This window comes from Vanacampus margaritifer, chromosome 19 (genome assembly GCF_051991255.1).
Source record: "Vanacampus margaritifer isolate UIUO_Vmar chromosome 19, RoL_Vmar_1.0, whole genome shotgun sequence".
In the NCBI taxonomy this organism is placed as follows: Eukaryota; Metazoa; Chordata; class Actinopteri; order Syngnathiformes; family Syngnathidae; genus Vanacampus; species Vanacampus margaritifer.
The window spans coordinates 17,403,506-17,424,481 of NC_135450.1; the positions used below are offsets into that span (position 1 = coordinate 17,403,506).

General features: G+C 44.6%; 3 protein-coding genes and 1 long non-coding RNA gene across 8 annotated transcripts; 1 reads left to right on the top strand and 3 right to left on the bottom strand.

Moving 5' to 3' along the window:
- Positions 1-41: 41 nt before the first annotated feature.
- Positions 42-1,008, bottom strand: LOC144039848 (uncharacterized). The gene is made up of 4 exons (XR_013289545.1): positions 954-1,008; positions 765-878; positions 450-581; positions 42-324 (listed from the first exon to the last, which is right to left on the bottom strand). It is a non-coding gene; the product is annotated as an uncharacterized LOC144039848 (long non-coding RNA).
- A 1,896-nt stretch (positions 1,009-2,904) lies between these two features.
- ccm2 (CCM2 scaffold protein) lies at positions 2,905-12,119 on the top strand. 4 transcript variants are annotated; one of them, XM_077552102.1, is made up of 11 exons: positions 2,905-3,350; positions 5,091-5,267; positions 5,363-5,446; positions 5,727-5,910; positions 5,973-6,109; positions 6,299-6,434; positions 6,661-6,718; positions 6,795-6,930; positions 7,702-7,840; positions 8,060-8,424; positions 12,024-12,119. In XM_077552102.1, the coding sequence occupies exons 1-10, from the start codon at positions 3,321-3,323 to the stop codon at positions 8,380-8,382; spliced, it is 1,404 nt and encodes a 467-aa protein (XP_077408228.1). In that variant the 5' UTR covers positions 2,905-3,320; the 3' UTR covers positions 8,383-8,424; positions 12,024-12,119. The 4 variants fall into 4 exon arrangements, with proteins under 4 accessions (XP_077408228.1, XP_077408226.1, XP_077408225.1 ...); XM_077552100.1 differs by lacking the exon at positions 12,024-12,119 and adding an exon at positions 11,923-11,952; XM_077552099.1 differs by lacking the exon at positions 12,024-12,119 and adding an exon at positions 8,509-9,764.
- On the bottom strand, positions 10,779-14,306 carry fam167ab (family with sequence similarity 167 member Ab). The gene is made up of 3 exons (XM_077552103.1): positions 13,580-14,306; positions 12,043-12,426; positions 10,779-11,160 (listed from the first exon to the last, which is right to left on the bottom strand). The coding sequence occupies exons 2-3, from the start codon at positions 12,358-12,360 to the stop codon at positions 10,897-10,899; spliced, it is 582 nt and encodes a 193-aa protein (XP_077408229.1). The 5' UTR covers positions 12,361-12,426; positions 13,580-14,306; the 3' UTR covers positions 10,779-10,896.
- A 122-nt stretch (positions 14,307-14,428) lies between these two features.
- On the bottom strand, positions 14,429-20,831 carry lca5 (lebercilin LCA5). Of its 2 annotated transcripts, none has more exons than XM_077552091.1 (9): positions 19,782-20,831; positions 18,242-18,625; positions 17,831-18,048; positions 17,409-17,714; positions 16,549-16,686; positions 16,238-16,334; positions 16,038-16,168; positions 15,599-15,758; positions 14,429-15,376 (listed from the first exon to the last, which is right to left on the bottom strand). In XM_077552091.1, the coding sequence occupies exons 2-9, from the start codon at positions 18,597-18,599 to the stop codon at positions 14,694-14,696; spliced, it is 2,091 nt and encodes a 696-aa protein (XP_077408217.1). In that variant the 5' UTR covers positions 18,600-18,625; positions 19,782-20,831; the 3' UTR covers positions 14,429-14,693. The 2 variants fall into 2 exon arrangements, with proteins under 2 accessions (XP_077408217.1, XP_077408216.1); XM_077552090.1 differs by having other exon boundaries at positions 15,599-15,761; positions 19,782-20,828.
- Between the last annotated feature and the right edge of the window lie 145 nt (positions 20,832-20,976).

The window sequence follows — 20,976 nt, forward strand, 5'->3', positions numbered from 1 at the left end:
AGAGTGCATCATGTTTTTTGGGTTAGTTCATTTAACTTCCTCGAAAACCTGAGTTTGTAGGACATAGACAGTATTTTTCATATTTCTAGAGTACAATCTTGTAACAAGGGTTCGAACAGACAGAAACCAAATACAGTGCTGCCTTGACTTAAGTCAACATCTGTATATTTGGCTTTTGGATGTTTGACTTAGCTGACTTGAGTGATGAAGGGAATCCAAGAGCTCAGCAAACGACAACAGACTGCAAGTTGAAGCCTCTTCCTGCAAGTTGTGGTGGTGATGGCGTCACGTTCGCAAAACATTTTCCTCACCTGCGAGCGGCATCTGCAACGCACAGCAAGAGCGCTTCAACAAGAAGCTCGTTCTTCTCAGTCCTTGTTGTGCCTTCTAACTTTCGGGGTGCTTCGGCCCGGCCACGGCACCCGCAAACGGCGAGCCAGCGTCTTTACCTTACTTTCGTCACCATTGAATCGCACTCGGTCGTCTCGCCGAACCCGTTCCGAACCCGTTCCGAACCCGTTCCGAACCAGATGACGATTTGCTCAAAACCGTGTCGGCTTATGCACCATTTTGTCGTCATTCTGCGGTTGCGTAGAAGACGGTACGTTGAAGGATTTTTTTTCCCCCCAGGCAGAAAAAAGCAAGTTCTCTACTTGAATTGAGCATTTCCTGCTTTTTCACACATACAGCGGAGCCTCTAAAGTCGATTCATTCTGGGATGCCTCGCAAGCACTCATTAAATTAATAATAAATCTATTTGGCACCTTTCAAGGGACCAAGGATGTTGGACTTTTGAAGTCATGTCACCACGCGCTGGAAACATCACAAACGATGACCATTCCACGGCTAAACTGCACCACGTCAACAATTGAATTGTCCTGAGAAGTTCAGAAAATCCACATTCATGGAATAACAACAAACACCTCAAACATTCAAATACAAAACATGCTCACCGGGATGCTAATGCAGATCGTTACATACGTGTTTACCTTGCCTTTGCTGGCCAACCAATCAGGTGAGGGACAAATGTTGAAGTCACTGAAGGCTGCCCCTGCCAATTTAAAGAAACAAGACACATTGCAAAAATAGATTAGGCTAATGCTAGCACAAGCAATTGTAAAGGCCTTGGGCAGATTACAATGACATGGCAACACAGACTGAAAATTGATTGGACAAAGAATCTCACATCCATATACACGTACTAAAAAGCACAAAATTGATGAAATTCCAAATTTAGAGGTTCCATTATGTGTCTGATCAAGTGAAGCTAATCCATATTTGTTGCAAGTACGCTTTTGAGCACAACAGATGTCAGCCATGAACAGTGATTGTTGACGATTTTTATTTTTTTATTTTTTTGCAAGTTTGTTTTTTCTCTGGCTTACGAAAACATTCTGTCCGTCAGGATGAAACAACAAGTTTGCAGCCACCTCATTTTGTCCCCAGCTCTCAGCATGCATGTCCATCTCCATCACCCCCTCCGATGTATACATTGACGTGCAGCAGCGGGACGCGCTGGATTAGCGCCACACGCTGATGTCGCCACTCTCCGTTACAGTTCTAGCAAATAGTGCATTTACAACCCGGTGCTGAACAAACTCATCCAGTGGTGCTAATGCTGTGGACCGACAAGTTCACTTTCGGGGCTTTACAAAGAGCATAAAAAGTGAGACAGCCCAAAAACAACAAGACGTCAAAAGCGCCAGCACCTCAATCCACACACAATCTACCGCAAAACTCTCTATGGTGCCATTTTTATTTGCCACAGCTAGTCTTCACATGATGTGAATGTTTATTGTTCTCAGCATACACTTGTTTTTTTGTTTGTTTTTAATCTGGGACAATGAAAGCTAGATTTTGGAGCACAAACTGCTGATGGAAATTTAAAAAAAAAAAAAGTCTATATATCTAGAACGTGATTGCTGTGTTGTAACTTCCTGTCATCTATATGTCCTTTTATCTGTGTGTATTGATTTCTTTTATTATTATGGTAGACTTGGCTGTGACATTTTATCGGAACCTGGACTTGATATATCGCAAACGAACAACTATGGGTGTCATGTCAATTGCTGCTAATTTACAGATTGTTATGGAAAATGTTGCTTTTCTTTATATTTCCTCAATTTCTAGGTTGTGTTAGCTTGTGGGTGTGTATTTAAATAACCTCTGGGTGATATGAGTTTTATGGATGCCGTATTACCCCCCCAAAAAAAAAAAAAAAAGCTACAGCGTGAGGATTTCTTTGTGGTGGTTAAATATAAAACATGAGTAAATAATTAATGGGGAAGAGGAGGAAAAAAATAAGCAAGGCTGATGTCCAGTATTGTACCTTTTTGCCCTGTTTTAGGGAACAATATGAATATAATGAATAACATATGGTGCTAACGTTCATTTTGTATGGTTTTTGTTTTTAGAAGAAATGACAACTATTATGCTGAAAATATAATGTTAAGCCTTACTGTAGATTCATATACGAGACTGTTCATCCCAGAAGAAAAAATAAATAAATATGGTATTTGAAAGTACAATACAGCCACAGTGTGTGTTCACATTTTTATGTCCCATTGTAACTGAAATAAAAATCTGACTTCAATTGTGAATTTGTGATACATTCTATTTCAACGTATAAATGATGTCATATTTCTGGATTTTGTTTTGTGTGTAAACACAGGGACATCGTGCAGGACAATTCACGCTTCAGCTTGTTGAGCGTCATAATCTTCCGCTTGAAGCCTTTGAACAAGCTGAAGTTGTTGTGGCTCAAGCATTACAACGCAGTGAAGCATCCGCTGAATCCAGCTTTTGTGGATGCTGAGTTCCAGCGCAGCAACCCCGGAAAGATTTGTGTGCGTGTGTGAGAGAGAGCCGAGTAAGATTTCTCACGTCTCGAATATTATTGAGTATGCAGTAGGCGCGTGTCGCCACTTGGACCGAGGGGGCGCTACAGTGTTTGCTTAGCCGCATTCGACGCCCAAAATGGCGGCACGGTTGAAAAGTTTGGATTGTTTTGTTCGACTTTGTTTCCCCGAGTATTCATAGAGGCGTTTAGCTAAATAACCCCCTGTTGGATTAAAATTGAAAGGCTCGCATGACGCCTCCCTGCCTAAGGATTTCGGGACGGGTCCGAAAATGAGAATGGCGCCTAGCCCTCACCCCAAATTCGGACTGACTTCACCCATGCTAGGCTAATAAGCTAAGCTAACGTCGGAAGGAATTCCCGGTGTTCCCGAAAAGCTTGGTTTTGGTTATGTCTTGTCTCGCTTGGACTGGGGAGGAGGAGGCGGCGAGTAGAACATGAGGAAGAGGACCACGTCGTAGACATGGAGGAAGATGTGAAAAAAGTGAAAAAGGCAAGTCAACACTTTTGGGTGTTGTTTTTACAGCCGCCCGCCCACTCACTGACCATTGGCCGGCTAGCATGCTAACCCGCTTGCGCTCATCGATACAGTTGAGTTGGACGCTAAAGTTAAGTCCGTCTCGTAAAATCGCAAATAAAGGTATCATATTGCTTGTGCCGTATAATACATTATTATATTAAGTGTACATGAACAAACTTTGGGTCTAGTACTGCGGTGCTGAGATTTAGCTTTGTGTACTCGAATAACGTCACACTGATTTAGCTCAATAATACTGTTACGTAACGGGCTCCCCTCTATACTGTGGAATCCATATTTTCATAAGGAATAAATGTGTTTGATTGTTTTGTCTGTAGTCCGTTACAATGATGTCAGTGGTGCTGCACTTCTCGTCTGCGCAGCTTGAGGGTGATAGTGAGTTGTGCTATTTAGAAAGTAATGAATCATGATATTAATGACTAAATTCACACGTCAGTCAAATTAAAAATCAGGGTTGTCAACCAACTATGACGTGGCTTCAATTACGTTATATTTCATGCAGAATTATAACAATATGGATTGAAGTCTGATGCTTTACCTTTATGATAAATGTTAAACAAATTGTTGTTCTACATACACAGAATATATTTTTGCATTTTTCCATGCTGTAATTAAAGATAAATTTATACAACTCCACTACAATTCACGAATTTGTCATGTGCAGAAAATCAATCAGTGCCCTGGAAATGGAAAATAGTTTTTATGTTCCTCCTTTTACTTTTGCAGTGATGTTTGGCGCAATTGGTGCTGTGAATTGCCAAATACACGGTTTGGCACAAAAAATGTGCTTTCTATATTTATTATGATTATTTTTTGTTAAACCTCTGTTAATCTCTAAAACATTCACTGTTTTTGTGTTTTTGCCAAAACATGTCTTTTTTTTTCATTTAAATTGCTGCATCTGGTGACATTAATAATTACAAACAGGTGTTTATGGCCTCCACAACGTCATATCAGACTGAGAGTCCTAAAAAAATGTTTTGCCTCAAAGCAACACTAAGATGAACATTATTTTGTTCCGATGTTTCTAAAATGTTGTGCCAATGCACTGGGTTCAAATCGAACAGCCGTGAGCTCACATTTCAAACATGCAATGTTAATGCACCTGTTGTGTGAAGGCAGCTACACCGTGTTGAATAATGCAGTGGTCATCCGCAGAGTTGTTCCGTGGACTCTGCAGTCAAGTTTGAGCGCCGCTGTCATCACAGGATGCTGCGGCATTCCACTTCCTCTTTTGGTGTCATCGTGCAGTGGCGAGACGCTTCCCTTTTCTGTTGTTGTGGCTCACGTGTCTTGGTGTTAGACATTGTCACTTTGTGCTAGCATAGCGCGAGGCAACAGGTGATAAGCGTAAACAATCACGCAAGACTGCTAGCATCCGGTCGCATGGAGTACGAGGTAGGATCTTTAAATTCTAAGCAATAGACTTATTGAGAAGCGTGCTTAGATGTAGCACGAATTGTTTCTTAAATTGGAATTTGTTGTACACTGTCACTAACCTATGTTGTAGTAAGGGTCATAATGTCTGTAAGCCGTAAATCTTAAACGATTAAATGAAAGCAATTGTTGCTGTCCCACATTTCAAATGATCTGAATACGAGAGGCTCTGTTGCCATCCCTTTTGTGACGACACGTACTGTAAAGTGTCTCAATCTTTTCTGACCCCCCCCCCCCCTGCTCCCCCCTCCCCTTCAGCCTGGTATTGTGTCCCCCTTCAAGCGGGTCTTCTTGAAGGGCGAAAAGGGACGGGACAAGAAGGCACAAGAGAAGTCAGCAGAGCGCCGGGCACTCCACACGGTCTCTCTCTCGCAACCCGACCACCGCATCGACCCCGACATCCTGCTCAATGACTACATCGAGAAGGAAGTCAAAGTGAGGCAAACTCCGACACAATCAAGTCTTTTCCTCTCACGTTCAACTTTATTGACACGTTTTGATATAACAACTTGGTGCTGTGTTGTTTGTAGTATTTGGGGCAGCTGACATCAGTGCCAGGATACTTGAACCCATCAAGCAGGACAGAAGTCCTCCAGTTCATTGACAATGCAAGAGTAAGTCATCTGAATTAGCACAGGATTGAGAACATGGCCGTCAAAACATTCACGTTTAAGGGCCACGTGCAATTTTTAAAACGAGTAAAAAGACCAAATGTTTGTTAATATCAATAAAGTTAAAAATGTTACACGTGCATGTCCAATCAGTTAGGCGTGTCTGTCCCGCCTCTCTTTCAAATCAGCTAAGATCTCCGGCTCACCCGTGACGCTAATGAGGACAAGTGCTGTAGAAAGTTGATGGCTGTAAGTTACCGACGACCGTCACTCCTGTCCGCAGAAGTCGCATCAGTTGGCAGGCCAGCTGACATCGGAGCAGGACGCCGTGGTGAGCTTGTCGGCGTACAACGTGAAGCTGGTGTGGCGCGATGGCGAGGACATCATCTTGAGGGTGCCCATCCACGACATCGCCGCCGTCTCTTACATCCGGGACGACTCTTTGCACCTGGTCGTCATCAAGACGGGTACGAACGACAGCGCGGGGCCCGATGAGTCGCGCGCCAAACAATAATTGTCTGCTCCTCAGCCCAGGAATCTGGCGGCTCTCCTTGTCCCAGCTCCTGTCCCGAGCTCAACAAGTCTCAGACGCTGAGCTCCTTGTCGGAGAGCGGCGCCGTGCTGGTGGAAGTCTGCTGTCTGCTCGTCCTTGCCGTCGACAACAAAGTATGTCGCATTGGAATTGTTATTGTTATTGTTATTGCACTGCGCGGCCAGACAATGTTGCAAAATAATTCTGTTATTTGTTCTGATGGTTATCATCACAAATTTGTTCATCACGGGTAGACTTCTCTGCTTAGCTCCCAAAAAAAAGCACGCGTGGGTAGTGAATGTTTTCAATGTTGTGTGTGTCAGGCAGCCGCAGAGGAGCTGTGCCTTCTGCTCAGCCAAGTCTTCCAGATCGTCTACACCGAGTCCACCATCGACTTCTTGGACCGAGCCATCTTTGACGGAGCCACTACGCCCACAAGGCATCTTTCCCTCTACAGCGGTAAGCATTCGAAACGGATTGTCGGGAATGAAACGGTTTGAATTTTCAGTATTGCGGTTTCAAGTTTTGATGACTGTTATACCGCATTTTGGTGTGGACCGCCTTGAAAAAGCATCTTCCCTTAAGAGTGCGTCATCATGTGCCACATGTCAGAGAGAAAGACGGGCGGGCGAAAGGTGCACCTCATGTTCTCAATCTCAAGTACTAACTTTGTCGTGTTCCTCAGATGACTCATCAAGCAAAGTCGACATGAAAGAATCATTCGAAGGCGAGACCAGTCCTTTGTAAGTGCTCACCTTCTTATTTTTTCCGCACGGCGTACGTGACAGTTATTACCTCTGAAACTCCTCCACCCTGCAGTCCATTCCGGGCATCGATGGAAGCGGACAGCAGCTCCCCGTCGGCTTCCGGCCCCGCCTCTCCTCAAGCCAAGGCGGCGAGCGAAGGGGAGCTCAGCACCACAGCCGCCGAATTGCTCCAGGACTACATGACCACGGTACGACCTCGTCAACAGCCCTCAATCTTGCGCAGGCACAATTATTAGTGTTATTGTGAGAAAACTGATTTCTGTACCCCCCCCCAAAAAAAAATTGTTTTGCTCTTCTCCCTCCAACATATTCACCTCGTTCTTGGAGCCTATTCCTAAAATTTATACTTTTTCCACAACGTCACATTTTTATGCAAATAATTCCTACAGTATCAAGATTACTAGTGGAAACACTTAAAAAAAATATTTATATATTATGTCTTCCCTGATAACGTTTCCAAATCTATACAGAAATGTTACATATTTAGTGCATTCCCAAAATTCAACAGAATTCCCAAATGAAGAGATATTTTACATGTTGACCTCCTTTTTCCACTTTGCTTGACCCATTTCAAACCATTTTCAACTTTAACTCTTTGACGTTAAATAACGTTTAGTAAAATCCTATGGGGGAGTGCCAAAGACGTTAAAAGACGTTTTTTTTCAAAACAGAGGTGAAACTAACCATTTTCTATTGTTGATTACTGAAAAACTGAATAAGGTAGATACAAACTTTTTTTTTCTGATGAAAGATGTCCAATCTTTCATTTGGTAGTATGTGTGTTTCCATAGTCCAAACACATAATTTTCTGTGGACCTTGAAAGATCAGTCAAAAATGCTTAAATCGGCTGGCACCCACGGCATCCCTTTTCTGAAAACGTCTGGCAGTCAAAGACTTAAGTTGTACATTCTTGCAACCTTCCATTTGATGAGTCTGCTGACAATTCTGTGCCGTGCAGCTCCGCACAAAACTGTCCTCCCAGGAGATCCAGCAGTTTGCCGCGCTGCTGCACGAGTACCGCAACGGCTCCTCCATCCACGAGTTCTGCATTAACTTGCGGCAGCTCTACGGTGACAGCAGGAAGTTCCTCCTGCTTGGTATGACTTCTCTGTTGTCCATCACTAACCTACGCTAATGCAGTAGTGAAATAGCAACAAGTGCATTCTCGTTAGTTGTACAAGCATTATAAGGTGCTGTATAAGAAAAGAAAAAGAAAAAACTCGTAACTAAATTATAGTGATAACGTCAAAAGCCCAAAACAACTCCATTTTGTGCGTCTTTAACGGTATATCTTATTGCTGTTGCCCGGTCGTCAGGCCTGCGTCCCTTCATCCCCGAGAAGGACAACCAGCACTTTGAGAACTTCTTGGAGACCATCGGCGTCAAGGACGGCCGCGGCATCATCACCGACAGCTTTGGCCGCTACCGGCGGGCGGCCAGCTCCGCCTCCGACCCCACCGCTAATGGGAGCAGCGCGGCGGCAGGCGTCGAAGGCGGAGACGGCGCTGCTTCCGACGAGGGCCCGGAGGAGGTCGGGGAGGCCTCGGAGGGCGACGAGTGGGACCGAATGATCAGCGACATCAGCAACGACATCGAAGCGCTCGGCTGTAGCATGGACGGCGAAGGCGCTACGCCGTAGCCCCCTCAGACTGAACTGGTTGGTCACGTGATCACACTGAAGGTCAGTCGTCATATGAAGTCAATCAAATGCACTTACGGTGACATGCAGTCAATCTATTGCTGTTATTTTTGTACTCTCTTATAGGCAGTATCTGCCACTGCTGTCAGCAATGTAGCGACAAACCGTTTCCTCACAAGTGTATGGAGTCATGACTGACGCTTTTCTTATTTTGATTATTTTCTATTATTGCTGCCTTATTACTTGTTTTCCTGACATGTTGTCGCCCCCCCCCCCCTGTTTATTAGTGTACAATGTTCCCCCACCTATTCGCAATTTGTGGATTTTAGTTTTTGAAACTACCCTCTGTTTTGCGCTCTCTGAAACACTCCAAGTTGGTGACCAAGCCTTGTCAAAATGCCCAAGATGCCTTAAGATGCTGCCAAAAGCCATGACTTGGTGCCAAGTAAGGAACTATTTTGATATTGGTAGAGAGACACTAAATCTATATTTTTTTTATGTAGTTGACATATTGATAGTACGTATTATCTTGTATCAAGTATTGAGCCTTGTGGAACACCATCATAGAGACCATTATAGACCTTTTTGGTGGTGTTAATTGCCTATTCAGTAATTGGCGCAGCCTTAAAAATATTTTATACAATAAATAATATACCGAAAACGATGATCCTAAAATATTTCAATCTCCTCTTGACAAGAAGTGCTTTCCAGATCATTTGATTTCACAAAAATGTTGCAAAGACTGTTCGTAACGACCCATGCTAAACGGAGGTCCTCCCCAACATGCAAAGTTCAAATCTCAGTAGAGATCCATCACTTCCATATATGTCCTTGGACCCGTTTCTGTACTGCTTTGCAATTTAGACGGGGCTTGGCCACGATCTTGTAGCATAGGCTGGTTCAGAAAGAACAAAAAGTTGTGAATAGGTGAAATTTCTGCAAATAGCAGAGGTTCCCAACAAAGGCAAATTTTTGAATTTGCGGGGGAATACGACACTAATTTTACTCGGCAACTGACCACCAAAATGCTGTCAACGAGCCCCTTTTTGTCCAAGTAGGTTTTCCCAAACAGAGGAACGGGGAACCCAAAATGGCCGCTTGTTCACCAAGCAGGTTTCCTGACAAAGGGGCTTTTAGATCCTGTCCGTAATCAGCAGTTGATGTACATGTTATGGCAAGATTTCATTCACTTTTTTTGTCAATTAAGGGGAGATACCCATTTTTTCTGGAAGAATATGGGCAGACTCTGAGTTCAAGTGTTGGGTTGTTCAACTGGCGTTTACCCCCAATTGTGCCTTTCAAACTGTCGCACAGTTGACCCACGCACGGACACGCCGTGGAATTGTTGTGCACGTGTTTATTAAAAACAGCTACTTTTTCAACATTTTTGTAACACTGTTGTCCTTTTACAGTCGAGGGCTTTTGAATTTCCTGCTTGTGCCTTCTGATCGTGATTGCGTTTGACCGATCATGTGCTCGGACCAGCCTGAAACTTTACTTGGTGTTCCGTCAAAGCTAAGTTTCCTAATGCCATCAAAGTTGGGAAAGTTGGCCGCTTGGCTGGAGCACATTCCGTCCAGACCCGACCCTCACGGGGTCTTGCTTCCATTACGTGAGCCAATCGAATCTCCTGAACGTGCAAAGTCCTCCGATAACGACAATGAAAAGCACAACACGTTTCTTATCACACGCAATTAGCATGTAACTGCACATCTTAATTGGATGCTGAGCGAGCGTAATGAATTATTAACAACGCGGCGTAAAGTCCTTGAAAGCATCCTAATTGGCCTCCCGTAATGTTAATCCTTAATCCCATTTGTCTGCGTTGACGGGATTGTTCTGGCACTTTTACATTGCAGAGACTTTATTAAAATGATCACCCGGTCGGATTGGGTCATTAGAAGAGACTTTCTTCCGTGTTCGGGCCCCCGCGGGGGGCTCCATTGTCAGATGGCGTTAGCGTAAATCAGTTAGCCGTGCTGATGTTTCTTCAAACTTGAAATGTCAGAACCTTTTTATTTAACCAAGCTAAATTCTGCTATAGCTCCAGATATAAATAGGGTAGTTTGTAGGAAATGTGCTAGCAAATATGTACTTAAAACAAGTGTACTGGGATGTCAGTTGGTGTTATGGTCAGTCATAGCGCAGAATTAGTTTTGGTTAAGGGTGGTCAGGAATGGATGATGTTTGAGTTTAGGCTTGCCCAGTGTTTAAGGGTTAGAGTCAAAGTTTGCTTAGGGCTGAGGATTTTGGTTCAGGGTAAACTTTGTGTTGGTTAGAGTTAGAGGTAGGTTCGGCGTGGTTTGCAGTAAGGGTTTATGCTTTCAATTGGGGTGGTTTGGGTTCCCGTTGGTTACTTCAGTCACTTGTAACACAGAGACAAAAGCATCAACAACTGCAGTTGCACCCTCGGTACATTCTTTTATTAGGTCGAAGTATGTTCAAGGCATGCTGTGTTCCGTTACATTCCAATAGGCTAGCGTTAGCGTCTGTATGCCGCACGTTAATATCGAGCTAGCACAGCGAGAAACGCCTTGAGTTGATGTTCATCTTGGTGACTCCGATGAGCCGCAGCGGCGCCGAGAGGCCCAGGCCCGGCGTGACGGGGCACTCGCACGGCAGGTCGGACAGCTGGTCGCGCTCCTCCAGGCCATAGGTGGCGTCGTTGAGCATGCGGCGGTGCAGTTGGCACGCCTGCTCGATCCGCAGCTTGCTGATGTCGCCGCGTAGACGAACCAGCTGCCTCGCCAGATGCTGGTCCTGCATTCGCATGTCGCTCTGGAAAGCAAACCGGGAAAAGGCCTGATTGTGCCACCAAATCCGCAGAGAAAACTCACAGTTGGACTTCCGCGATCCCTCGACATGATCTCATTCTGGTCACATCACTTTATTATTTGTGCGCGGTCTTTGTGTTCAACTATTGTGCCGAACATGCTCATGTGAATGTGTTTTGCCTAATTGAGCAGCAGCGAAGGCAGTCACACTTGCGGGAAACTGAACGGGCTTCCTCTCGCTTCTTTCAACTTGGGTCCATTCATCCATTTTTGGCTATTGTTGGAGATGATGCGATGTAGTTGCTGTCACTCGGCAAACAAAGCATACATTAGGGCCAAATTGTTTGCTGCCTGAATGGGCAGCCAAAATTTTTATTATAAAATAGGTCAAGATTCGATAACTCTTAAGTCTCAACGGTGTCAGATGCCTAAACGGGCTGCAAACTGAACATGAACAAATACAAATTTAAGATTGATGATAATCCCTATGTGATTAGATTATTTAACTCCAGAAGTATAAATTCAGACCTATCTAGTCCCCTGCTAAAACAGGCTGCCATCAAAATATAAAAACAACAAAAATACTGGTGACAGCGTGAAGATTGTATTGTAGTTTTTACGTCATGAAGCACAGAGGGAATTTATACAGGCTTGCAGGCAAACCTGTTTGCTGCCTTGACGGGCCTGCACTTGGTCAAAGCTGGAAAGAAACGGGAAGAGAGTCAAGGTTGCATTGTCTTAACTTTGCCCAACTTTTGTCTTCAAGGAAATCACTTATTCGTGGCCAACTTTGTGCTGCCCCGACGGGTTGCCAGAAGTAAAGTAGCAGAGTCGGAGCAAGTTTCTTGGTTTCTAATAACATTTCAGAAGTTGGGAATCATCTTACCAGTTCTCTCCTGAGCCAACTGAGAGCCTCATCTACGTTCTCAAAGGCCTTCAACACACCCGATGGCAACTTGCACCGGATCACGTCCGAGTCCCCTCGCTTGCGGCCGCCTTCCGCTTCTCCGCTACCCGAGCTTCGGACACTTTCCGCCTCCACCCTGGCTTTCCATTCCAGGTAAGAAGGTCGTCTGGTTTGCAGTCTCAGTTTCTCCGTCAGGGCCTTCAGGGTCAGGAGATGATCACCTGAATGCGAGCGGTCGTCTTCCTCGCATCCCGCCTCCTGCTCGGATGTGATTGGACTAGCCCGGGAGGCTTCCATTATTGGAGCGCTTCTTCAGCACACTTTCTAAAACATTCTAAAGAGTTCCTCAAGTTCTTTAGATCTCTAGATGAGAGAGAGAGAGAGAGAGAGAATATGCCAAAAGTCGTTCATCGGGGAAAGTGAAAATAATTATTATGGTAGTTAGCGGATTCTCTTTCTCCATTGTGGTGATTAAGCCAATTGACTTGTCACATATCAAATAACGGCGGCTTTGCAGTTGCTATGGCAACATAAGAGCATCGGTACTGTACCTGACTCAGCCGTTTGATTTCAGTCTGTCATTTAAAAACAAAGAACCTGGCTTTTTTGCTTCCTCTACAGGCTGCTGCACCGCTTCAAAGAAAGCATTCATACATACCCAACTTGTTTCCTGCATAAATAGGCTGCCATACACAAAAAAATCCAAAAAGAAAAAAAATCTTAAGATTGAATATTTGATCATTACCACTGATAAAATCAAGCTGCCATTAACAAGCTTGACACAAATTAACTTGTTTTCTGCCTGAACGGGTTTGCCTACGAAAAAAAGGGAATAAAGCGAAAATTGGATTGTAGTCGTTTTGTTGTCACTAAATTCAATAACTTGCTTGACTTGGACTAAGAAACGGACATGAAAGCTTCATCAAAGGCAGCCTAAACAATGTCCGTGTTGTTATAATAATAATAATAATCAGTAAAAGTGGTCTCAGGCCATTTGCGCTCCCTTTATCCCATAATAAGCCATAACAGGCCTGACCGGCAATGAGCTCATTGCATGTAATGATAGGCTTGCATTAAGACATGGAGGTGATTATTATGGCTTGCCAAAACCTTACTGGTCTGACCGATGGAAAGTTTGCCTCATTTTTCCCACAAAGCCGTAAATTAAACAACATAGTCAGCATATTTTCACATGAAGGCATTTTATTTTTCAACCATCCATCCATTTACTGCCCGGCTTATCTGTGCTGACAGGGCACATAAAGGCAACCATTCACACTTATGGATAATTTGGAGTGTTCAATGAACCTATTATAATAATATGCATGTTTTTATGTGAGCCAAGATTGAAACTTTGACATGCTAACCACGACTAGTTAGATTTACTTGACATTGGCATTTGTTGAGTAACTTATTTAAATGTTACTAGTAAATGTAAAAAAATAATAATAATAATTGATAGTTATTGTAAGCTATTTCAAACGTTTTGTATTAACAATTGACAGGTAGTTCTTACCACGTGACTCATCTAGGTGAAGCGCTGCTTGACATCAAACGCACTTCCTCGTTATTGAAACTTGTTCAAATGTCCTTTCGTCGTCTCAACCGTTGTACTAACTTTTCAGAAACCAAGTACACGAGTGAAGACCACCGTATGGATATGGAGCCCCTCTTTGGGGGGAAAAAGACCCACTCGCTGCGTTTTTGTTTAATTCCCTCCCTCCGTCCCATTTCGGGTACTTGCAAGGAGGGTCAGCTTGTTTTGGAACAGGGAGCTACCGGTGAAGGGGCGGGGAAAGGTCCGGGGATACGTACGCCGCCGCCTCAAGCGAGTTGGCCCGTTGCTGGGTAACGTCGGTGCGTCCGCCATATTGCGTGTGTCAGTCTGCCCTAAAAGGTATTGCAAATGAATAGAAAATCTGTGTGGCTGGGATACGTCTGTTTCGCCATATTGGATGTGTCAAATCGGCGTTGTATGCCTTAATTGAAAGGTAGTACACAAATGAATGCCTCTAATTGTTGACACACGACAATTTGAATTTGTCTAACAGGTAGACACCAAAACAAATGACTAACTTTTAATCTGGTAACTACAAATGTTTGACGCACAATTCGGATTTTAATAGTTATAATATGTTGAAACTTTTTTTTACTTTTTTTTTTAAGTTCTATAGATTGTTCTTTTCAACTAGTGAGGTTAAGTCTGGAATGTATCCCACACAAACTGGTTCATGGAAAATGAAAACGTGTATAAGTTTAACCCCTCCCCCCCCCCCATACATTTATTCTTGATCTACATTGTATTCTAGAATAAGTGTACATAATGACAAGTTCCATTATGTGTCCATCACAAAACTTAGAAAGATCATTTTTGAAAAGGTCCATATTTAATCATGAACTAAATGTCACAATAAATACCCCCCCCCAAAAAAAAACTAATCTGAAAAAAACATTTTGTCCTTGTTTACGGTGCAATAAATTAACTGAAATGTGCTACTAGCACTAACAAATAACAAACAACTTGTTGGAAAGAAAGGAAATAATATGAATCATTGTGTTTATGTCTATGGATGTCTGCTCACGAAAAACCTGAATGTCAAGTGCAACTAACTCTCAAAAAAAAAAAAAAGTTACAAGGTGAGCTCTTCAATGTCGTCGTCAAAGGAAGGAATGACGCGGACGGCAGGACGGCTGTCCACCACGTGCCGAGCGCTCATGGGGGCGGCAGGCGTGCTGAATCCGAGGCGCCCCACCCCGCGCGAACCTGCCCGCGAACCTGCCCGCGTCCCGACCCCGCCCGTCATGTCGTCCAGCAGCTCCGCTGTCCGGGCGTCGCCCAGAGGCGCCGCCAGAGAGCCGAACAGCTGCTGCATGAGCACCGACTTCTTGTTCTTCTCCTCCGCCTCGGCCCCCTTCAGGCTGAAGATGCCGATGGCCTCCAGAGCGTGGTCGCTGTCCTCCCTGGCTACGCTTTGGCGAGGGTTCCCGAACGAGGGCGCATAGTTTCTGAAGACCAAGTCATCGTTGGCCTTCAGAGAGGTAAGACTTCGCCGCCGTCCTGGCGACGACGGCGGCGTCTCTGCGGGGGCCGCGGTGGACTCGGGCGAGTCGACCAAGACGCCGTTCCGCGCGTCGCCCTTCTGCAGGTCGATTTCTCGCATCTTGGCCAACAGCTGGTCCTTTTTGCGACGCGCTTTGCCAGCGTCCACGCTGTCGTGGTGGTTCCTCCAGCGCTCCGCTTCCTCTTGGACGTGGACGCTCTTGCGAAGGTTGGTCAAGAAGCTGCCTTCTTCCTCCTTTTCCTTCTCCCAGTCTGGAAAATCACATGCGCAAATATGAGGAATGCCAGAATCTGAAATTCTGGAGTTTGGTCAGATTTTTTTTCAGAAAAATGAACTGGACATACAGTAGTGCCTCAATTTACAAGTTTTTCAAGTCTCTTGCTTGATCTGCTTTGTGATGCAAGCAAAAAAAAAAAAAAAATATATATATATATACATTTTATTTTTTTTTACTTTTTGTGGACTGGTCTTACCGTCTATGAATATGTTGGCCTTCACGTCAAGGACATCCTGGGAGTTTTGTTGATGTTCCTCCTCTGACTCTTTCACTTCCCTCGAGCCTCTTTCATTTTCACTCGTCGTCGTCTTGTGGCGCTCCGGGTTTGGTTTCGCTCCACTGTCCACTCCATCCACCTGCTGGCCATGTCAAAGCAAAGAAACAAAAAGATATAGTACTCGAGAAGCTGACTTCTCCATTTTGTAGTACAGTTTGAATGTGTAATACGTACAGGTTAATCCCTGGTAGGAATAGCTATTAAAGTTGAGCTGTTCACTTGTTATGGATTAAGGAATGAGTGGATGATTCCAAATGCAATGAATTATTCACTCAATCCCAACTCCCTAAATAAGATGTTTAGAGCACTTTTTGTTGTCGTTACAAAAAGTGATCAGGGAGATCCCGGTAGCTGTTACCTTGAGTGACAGGTATCCGTCAGGGGCCGGATCGCTGCACTCCACCGAGGCGGGGGGAGGCGAGGGGAAATCGGGGCTGCTGCTGCTGCGGCCGTACGTCTGCACCGCCTTGGAGTGCGTCCTGTTGTAGACTAAAATCGTAATAAATTCAGCCGCGCGCCTCCTCGTAGCCGTCTCGTTGAAGGACATCTTTGCCTCACGTTTGTATTTCGGTTCGCCGTCGGTGACTTTCCTCGGTGAGACTTTCCCCACGCGGTGAGCGTAGATGTTCTTGGTTTCTAATTCCCGTTCTTTTTCCTGGAAAAGAGGACATCGTGATGCTAAGATGCTCTTTGCTATGTGCTGTGTTTTTATAGTGTGTTTCAGTGGCGGCGGTCATAAGAAGCACAACCAAACGTAGAGAAAAGACGGTTGGGAACAGATTACACTGGAATTGAGCTTGGGAATGTCGTTTGGAGCTTGTAGGCCACCGCGAGTGTATGCATGGCTTGGCGTGTTTCTACGTAAGCACCCTGAGTTTGATGGCCAGACGCTCCAGCTCCTTCTGCAGACTCTTGATCTCTTCCTGTGCACTGAGTGTCTTCTTCCTCTCGGCAGCCAGCTGCCTCTGGTGGCTGCCGTTGAGCAGCTCCATGTTCCTCTCCAGCTCCTAAAAATGTGTTTAAAATGTAGAAAAATGAATTAAATAGCTGAAAATTTTAAAGATGTTTTGCTTATTCAGCTTCATGACTAAAATTGTGATCAAATAAATTTAAAAAAAAAAACGCTAAAATGTTACAATAAATACAACAAAAAAAAAATGAAGTAAAATAATATACAGTAGTAATATTAGCAGCTCATATAGTTGTGGCCAAAGTGTGCACACCAGAAGGAGTAGCACAATGTCCAGTAAATTATGTTGCAAATTGTTTTAATAGGAATTTCCAACAATATGTTATATGCGGCCCCGCTAGTCTTAACATGGTATTTTGATACATTATTGTGTAAGGCTTAATTCACAAACGTCACATGACCAAACCCAGACAACGGGTCAACCGTGCTTGGTCGTCGGGCACCTGAGTTCTGAGCAACTGTGATGTTGTTTTCAGTCAACAGCAATTGGCAAACTGAGATAAAAAACGGGTGAAGTTGCCTGCTTAGTTCACATTCTACAAATGCAATATTAATAAAAATGTCATTTTTAGACTGGTGGGGCTGCGGCATAGAACATACCGGAAAGAACGTTTTGGACTCGACTTCCCCTTTGAATTCTTTATATTCTATTTACAGGAAGTGTACGTTTTTATTAAGTACAGAACTGTAGCGAGCTATTGAACTAAATACAAATAGTTGTTATTTTCATGTCACGTTGACGGTTTTCCGGGCGGCGACCTTAATTTTGAGCTCGGCCTCGTGCGTGCGCGCCCTCTCCTGGTCCAGCTTGCAGCTGAGCTCCTCGCGCGCGCCCAACTCGCGCTGCTCCACCAGCTTCTTCATGCGTCCGATGGTGCTGTGGCTCCTCAGCAGCTGCTCCTCCTTCTCCTTGAGGCGGCGCTCGGCGGCGCGCTCCCGCTCCCGCGTGCGCCGCAACCGCTCGCGCAGCACGTGCGTCTCGTTGGCGTGGCAAGACAGCATCTGGGAGATCTTGCTCTCGGCGTCCGTGTAGTTCTGCAGGGCCTTCTCCTGACGCGTCTGAAGCTGAAATACGCCGTTGTCAATTACTAGAGGACTGGATTACAATCATCCATTAACTCAAAATTGCAGTTAATCTCTCCTTTCTTTTTTTTTTTTCTTTTTTTTTTAGATGAGTGTACCTGCTTAAGAATACGATTCTCCTTCTGTAGCTCGGCGATGCGCAGCTGCAGCTCGCCGTGCACGTTGCGCAACTCGTTGATCTTCAGCAGACGGCCCGACAGCATTTGCCTGGTCAGGGGGTCCAGGTCTCTGGGGGGGAGGGAGTCTTTGCTGTGCGACCGTGTCGCACGGCTGCGGCCAGGACGTGGTGGGCGGGCTCGAACCCGCTTCTCCAAACCTGACATGCACATATATATATATATATATATATATATATATATATAAAAAGAAGAAGAATCTGTGAAAAACATGGCAAAAATACACAGTTCAAAACGGAAATAATCTTTTACTTAAAACAGGATTAAAAAAATGGATATAAAACATTGTGACAGATAAACTTGAAACATGACCTTCCCAGGTGTGTGTCAAACCTGTGTTGTAGGGCGAACTGCTGGAAATGCAGTTTGCGCGCGCCGGCGGCGGCGTGGGCGACAGCGTCTGGTCTTGCGCATACGGCGAGAGCGAACGTTCCGACTCGTTGTCGTAGTCGTCCGAGTAAGACGTGCCCTTGCTCCGGCGCCCCTCACCGTCTGACGCCTGGTCCCGGTCGGGATCGGTGGGGTACATTTCGCTTTTGGGAGTCACCTTTTCAGCCTCGATCCTGTCCTGGTATTTCTTGTAGAGCTTTTGCTTTTTACCGGCGGAGGTTCGACTCTTCCTGCTCCGGAGGGACCGTTGGCTTCCGTTGTCATCCCAGTCGTCTTCGGATGCGTCGCACTTGGAATCCATTTTGTTTTGAGTTCAGCAAAGCAACACTGTCGTGAATGGTTTGGGAAGGGAGAGGAAGACGTTTTTCACAATCCAAATAATCTTGCTCACAGACACATTTTCAGGAACAGGCAACACACAAAAGATTTACAAAGATGACCATTGATTAACCAACCTCAAAGTTGCTACTAAGCAACTGAGGCGAGACACTTGACATAATGAGACCAACAGGTTGCTCTGAGGACTTCCTGGTCGCACAGCGTGGTCACTTAGCAACACCACAATGCGCTGGAGGCTTTATTCATAAAGTTTATTGTTGTCGCTTCGCCGAGAGGTTCCACGTTTGAGGTTGTTGTATGCTCTGTTTGTGCTCCATGTGCAGGAAAGTAGTAGTTGCTTTATAATTATCTCAACATAATTTCCATTAGGCTGTTTTGCAATAAAGATTAGTGTTAAGATCTCAGACTTTTGATAGACAAAATCAGGGTGTGGTTGAATCTTTTTTTTTTTGTGTTTAAATGTACAATGCCTATTTGTGTTTTGTTTTGTGTGTCAGTGTGACCCTAAACTTCAATTCGGAGTGAAAAGTAGCTTGGAGCAAGCACATATGGCGTTCCATTTTGTTTTAAATGATTGTGTGAGCAAGAGTCTTATGAGAGAACAGGTGAAAAGGAATGCTTTAAATTGGAACTAGCGCATGCAAAAGATCATTTCAAATAATAAACTGGGGTTCACTGCACATGGACATCGGCATTCAATGTCAACTGGGATCCACAATGTAAATCCAGTCAAAACAACCCCCCTGACAGAGCAAATGGGCGTGTTTCTATGGCAACACAAGCCCACAAAGACAAAATCAAGCCCTACTTACCTCGTCCGCTTCAATCCAAATATTATTTACGACCAGAATTTCTTCATTACGAAGAAAATCTATTGTCGATTCGAGCATTGGGAAACGGCCCCATCTTTGACCGGATTAGGCTAAAACCCTCGCCGCCGTCTGCTCTTGTCAGTTGCATTGTTGTCACCGCTAACACACAATTGGGCGTCAAGCACCAATTAGTCCGTGTTAAATAAACAATGAGTGTGTGTTTTGACAAGCCCACAAAACAAATTACATTGGGGGAGCTAACGGAAAGCTAGCCGGGCTCCACCGTTCGAGCAACAAAACAAAACACTGCAACAGGTGAGGCGGCGTCTTACCGTTAGGTGTCGTCTTCCACCTTCACGGCCATGAATCCCCCACAAAAGAGTGGCTCGTGTTTTTTACACCAACTGTGACATTGGTGGACCGTCTCAAGTGTGAAAAGCTTGTCGCGGAATCTCGGAAAAAAACAAAACAAAAAAGGCTAAAACTTTTGGCTAAGCTAACACTGCTAACGTGCCACGACGCGAGCGAGGTAGCCTCCCCGCGTTTTTATCTGTCAGTGTTCAACACTACCGTCTTGTGCGCGTGGGTAGTCTGTGTGGATATGTCGAGGTTAAGAATCCAAATTAAACTGGGAGGGAGGACGGAGAACAGCAACGGCGGCCATCGCTGGCTGCTGTTGGTGAGGAGCCGCTTCTATGACGTCACGGGATCGTCTTGCATTACACCACGCGAATGCGGTTAACTCAGCCTACGGCGGTGCATAAACACTAATTACATTCCTACAATAATGAACTAATAGTAAATATAAAGAATAGTATTCATGGGAGAAAGAATCATTATCAATGCATTGGCCGGGAATTGAACCAGCCACGAATGCTTTGAAAATCAGATTGAAATGGATGTGACGTCATTAACATTTTGCATGTGCGAAAATTGAAGTACACTTTTTCTTTTAATAACGTAAAAATACAGAAGTACTGAAATGTACTCAAGCACAATATTAACTTTGGCTCATGTAGTATAGTATTGTGACCATGTCAGTGTGCTTGAGCAAGCTAATATTACTTTCCTGATGCTACGTCGTATTAAATCCTCTTCCCTTGTCCACTGAACTCTTAACCGCGGTACACACACTGAACAGGTACGATCTCTTTTCGTTGCTTTTACCACCAACGCACAGTGCGCTAAGCGCAAGCTCCACCGCTCTCATTCACTTCCTGGACCAACACCGCCCCCTGTGGCAAAGTGCGGCACTGCAATACTCCATCCTCCATAAAATTACTCTTTAAAGGGCCAGGCTTGGCGTGTAACAGTCGTTAGTAGATAAATGATTCAGACAGCAAGAAAAGGAGAACATTTTTGGACACCCCTGATTCAAAACATTCGGTCTCTGGATTGTTCCACCTGAAAGTAAGTTTTACTTGAAAGCAGTAGATTTGAAACTTTCAAAATAAAAACATTCCATGTTGTGTCGCATTTCATTTGATTGTGATGTATATTTGACACAAAGTTTTCTATGAAAGAGAT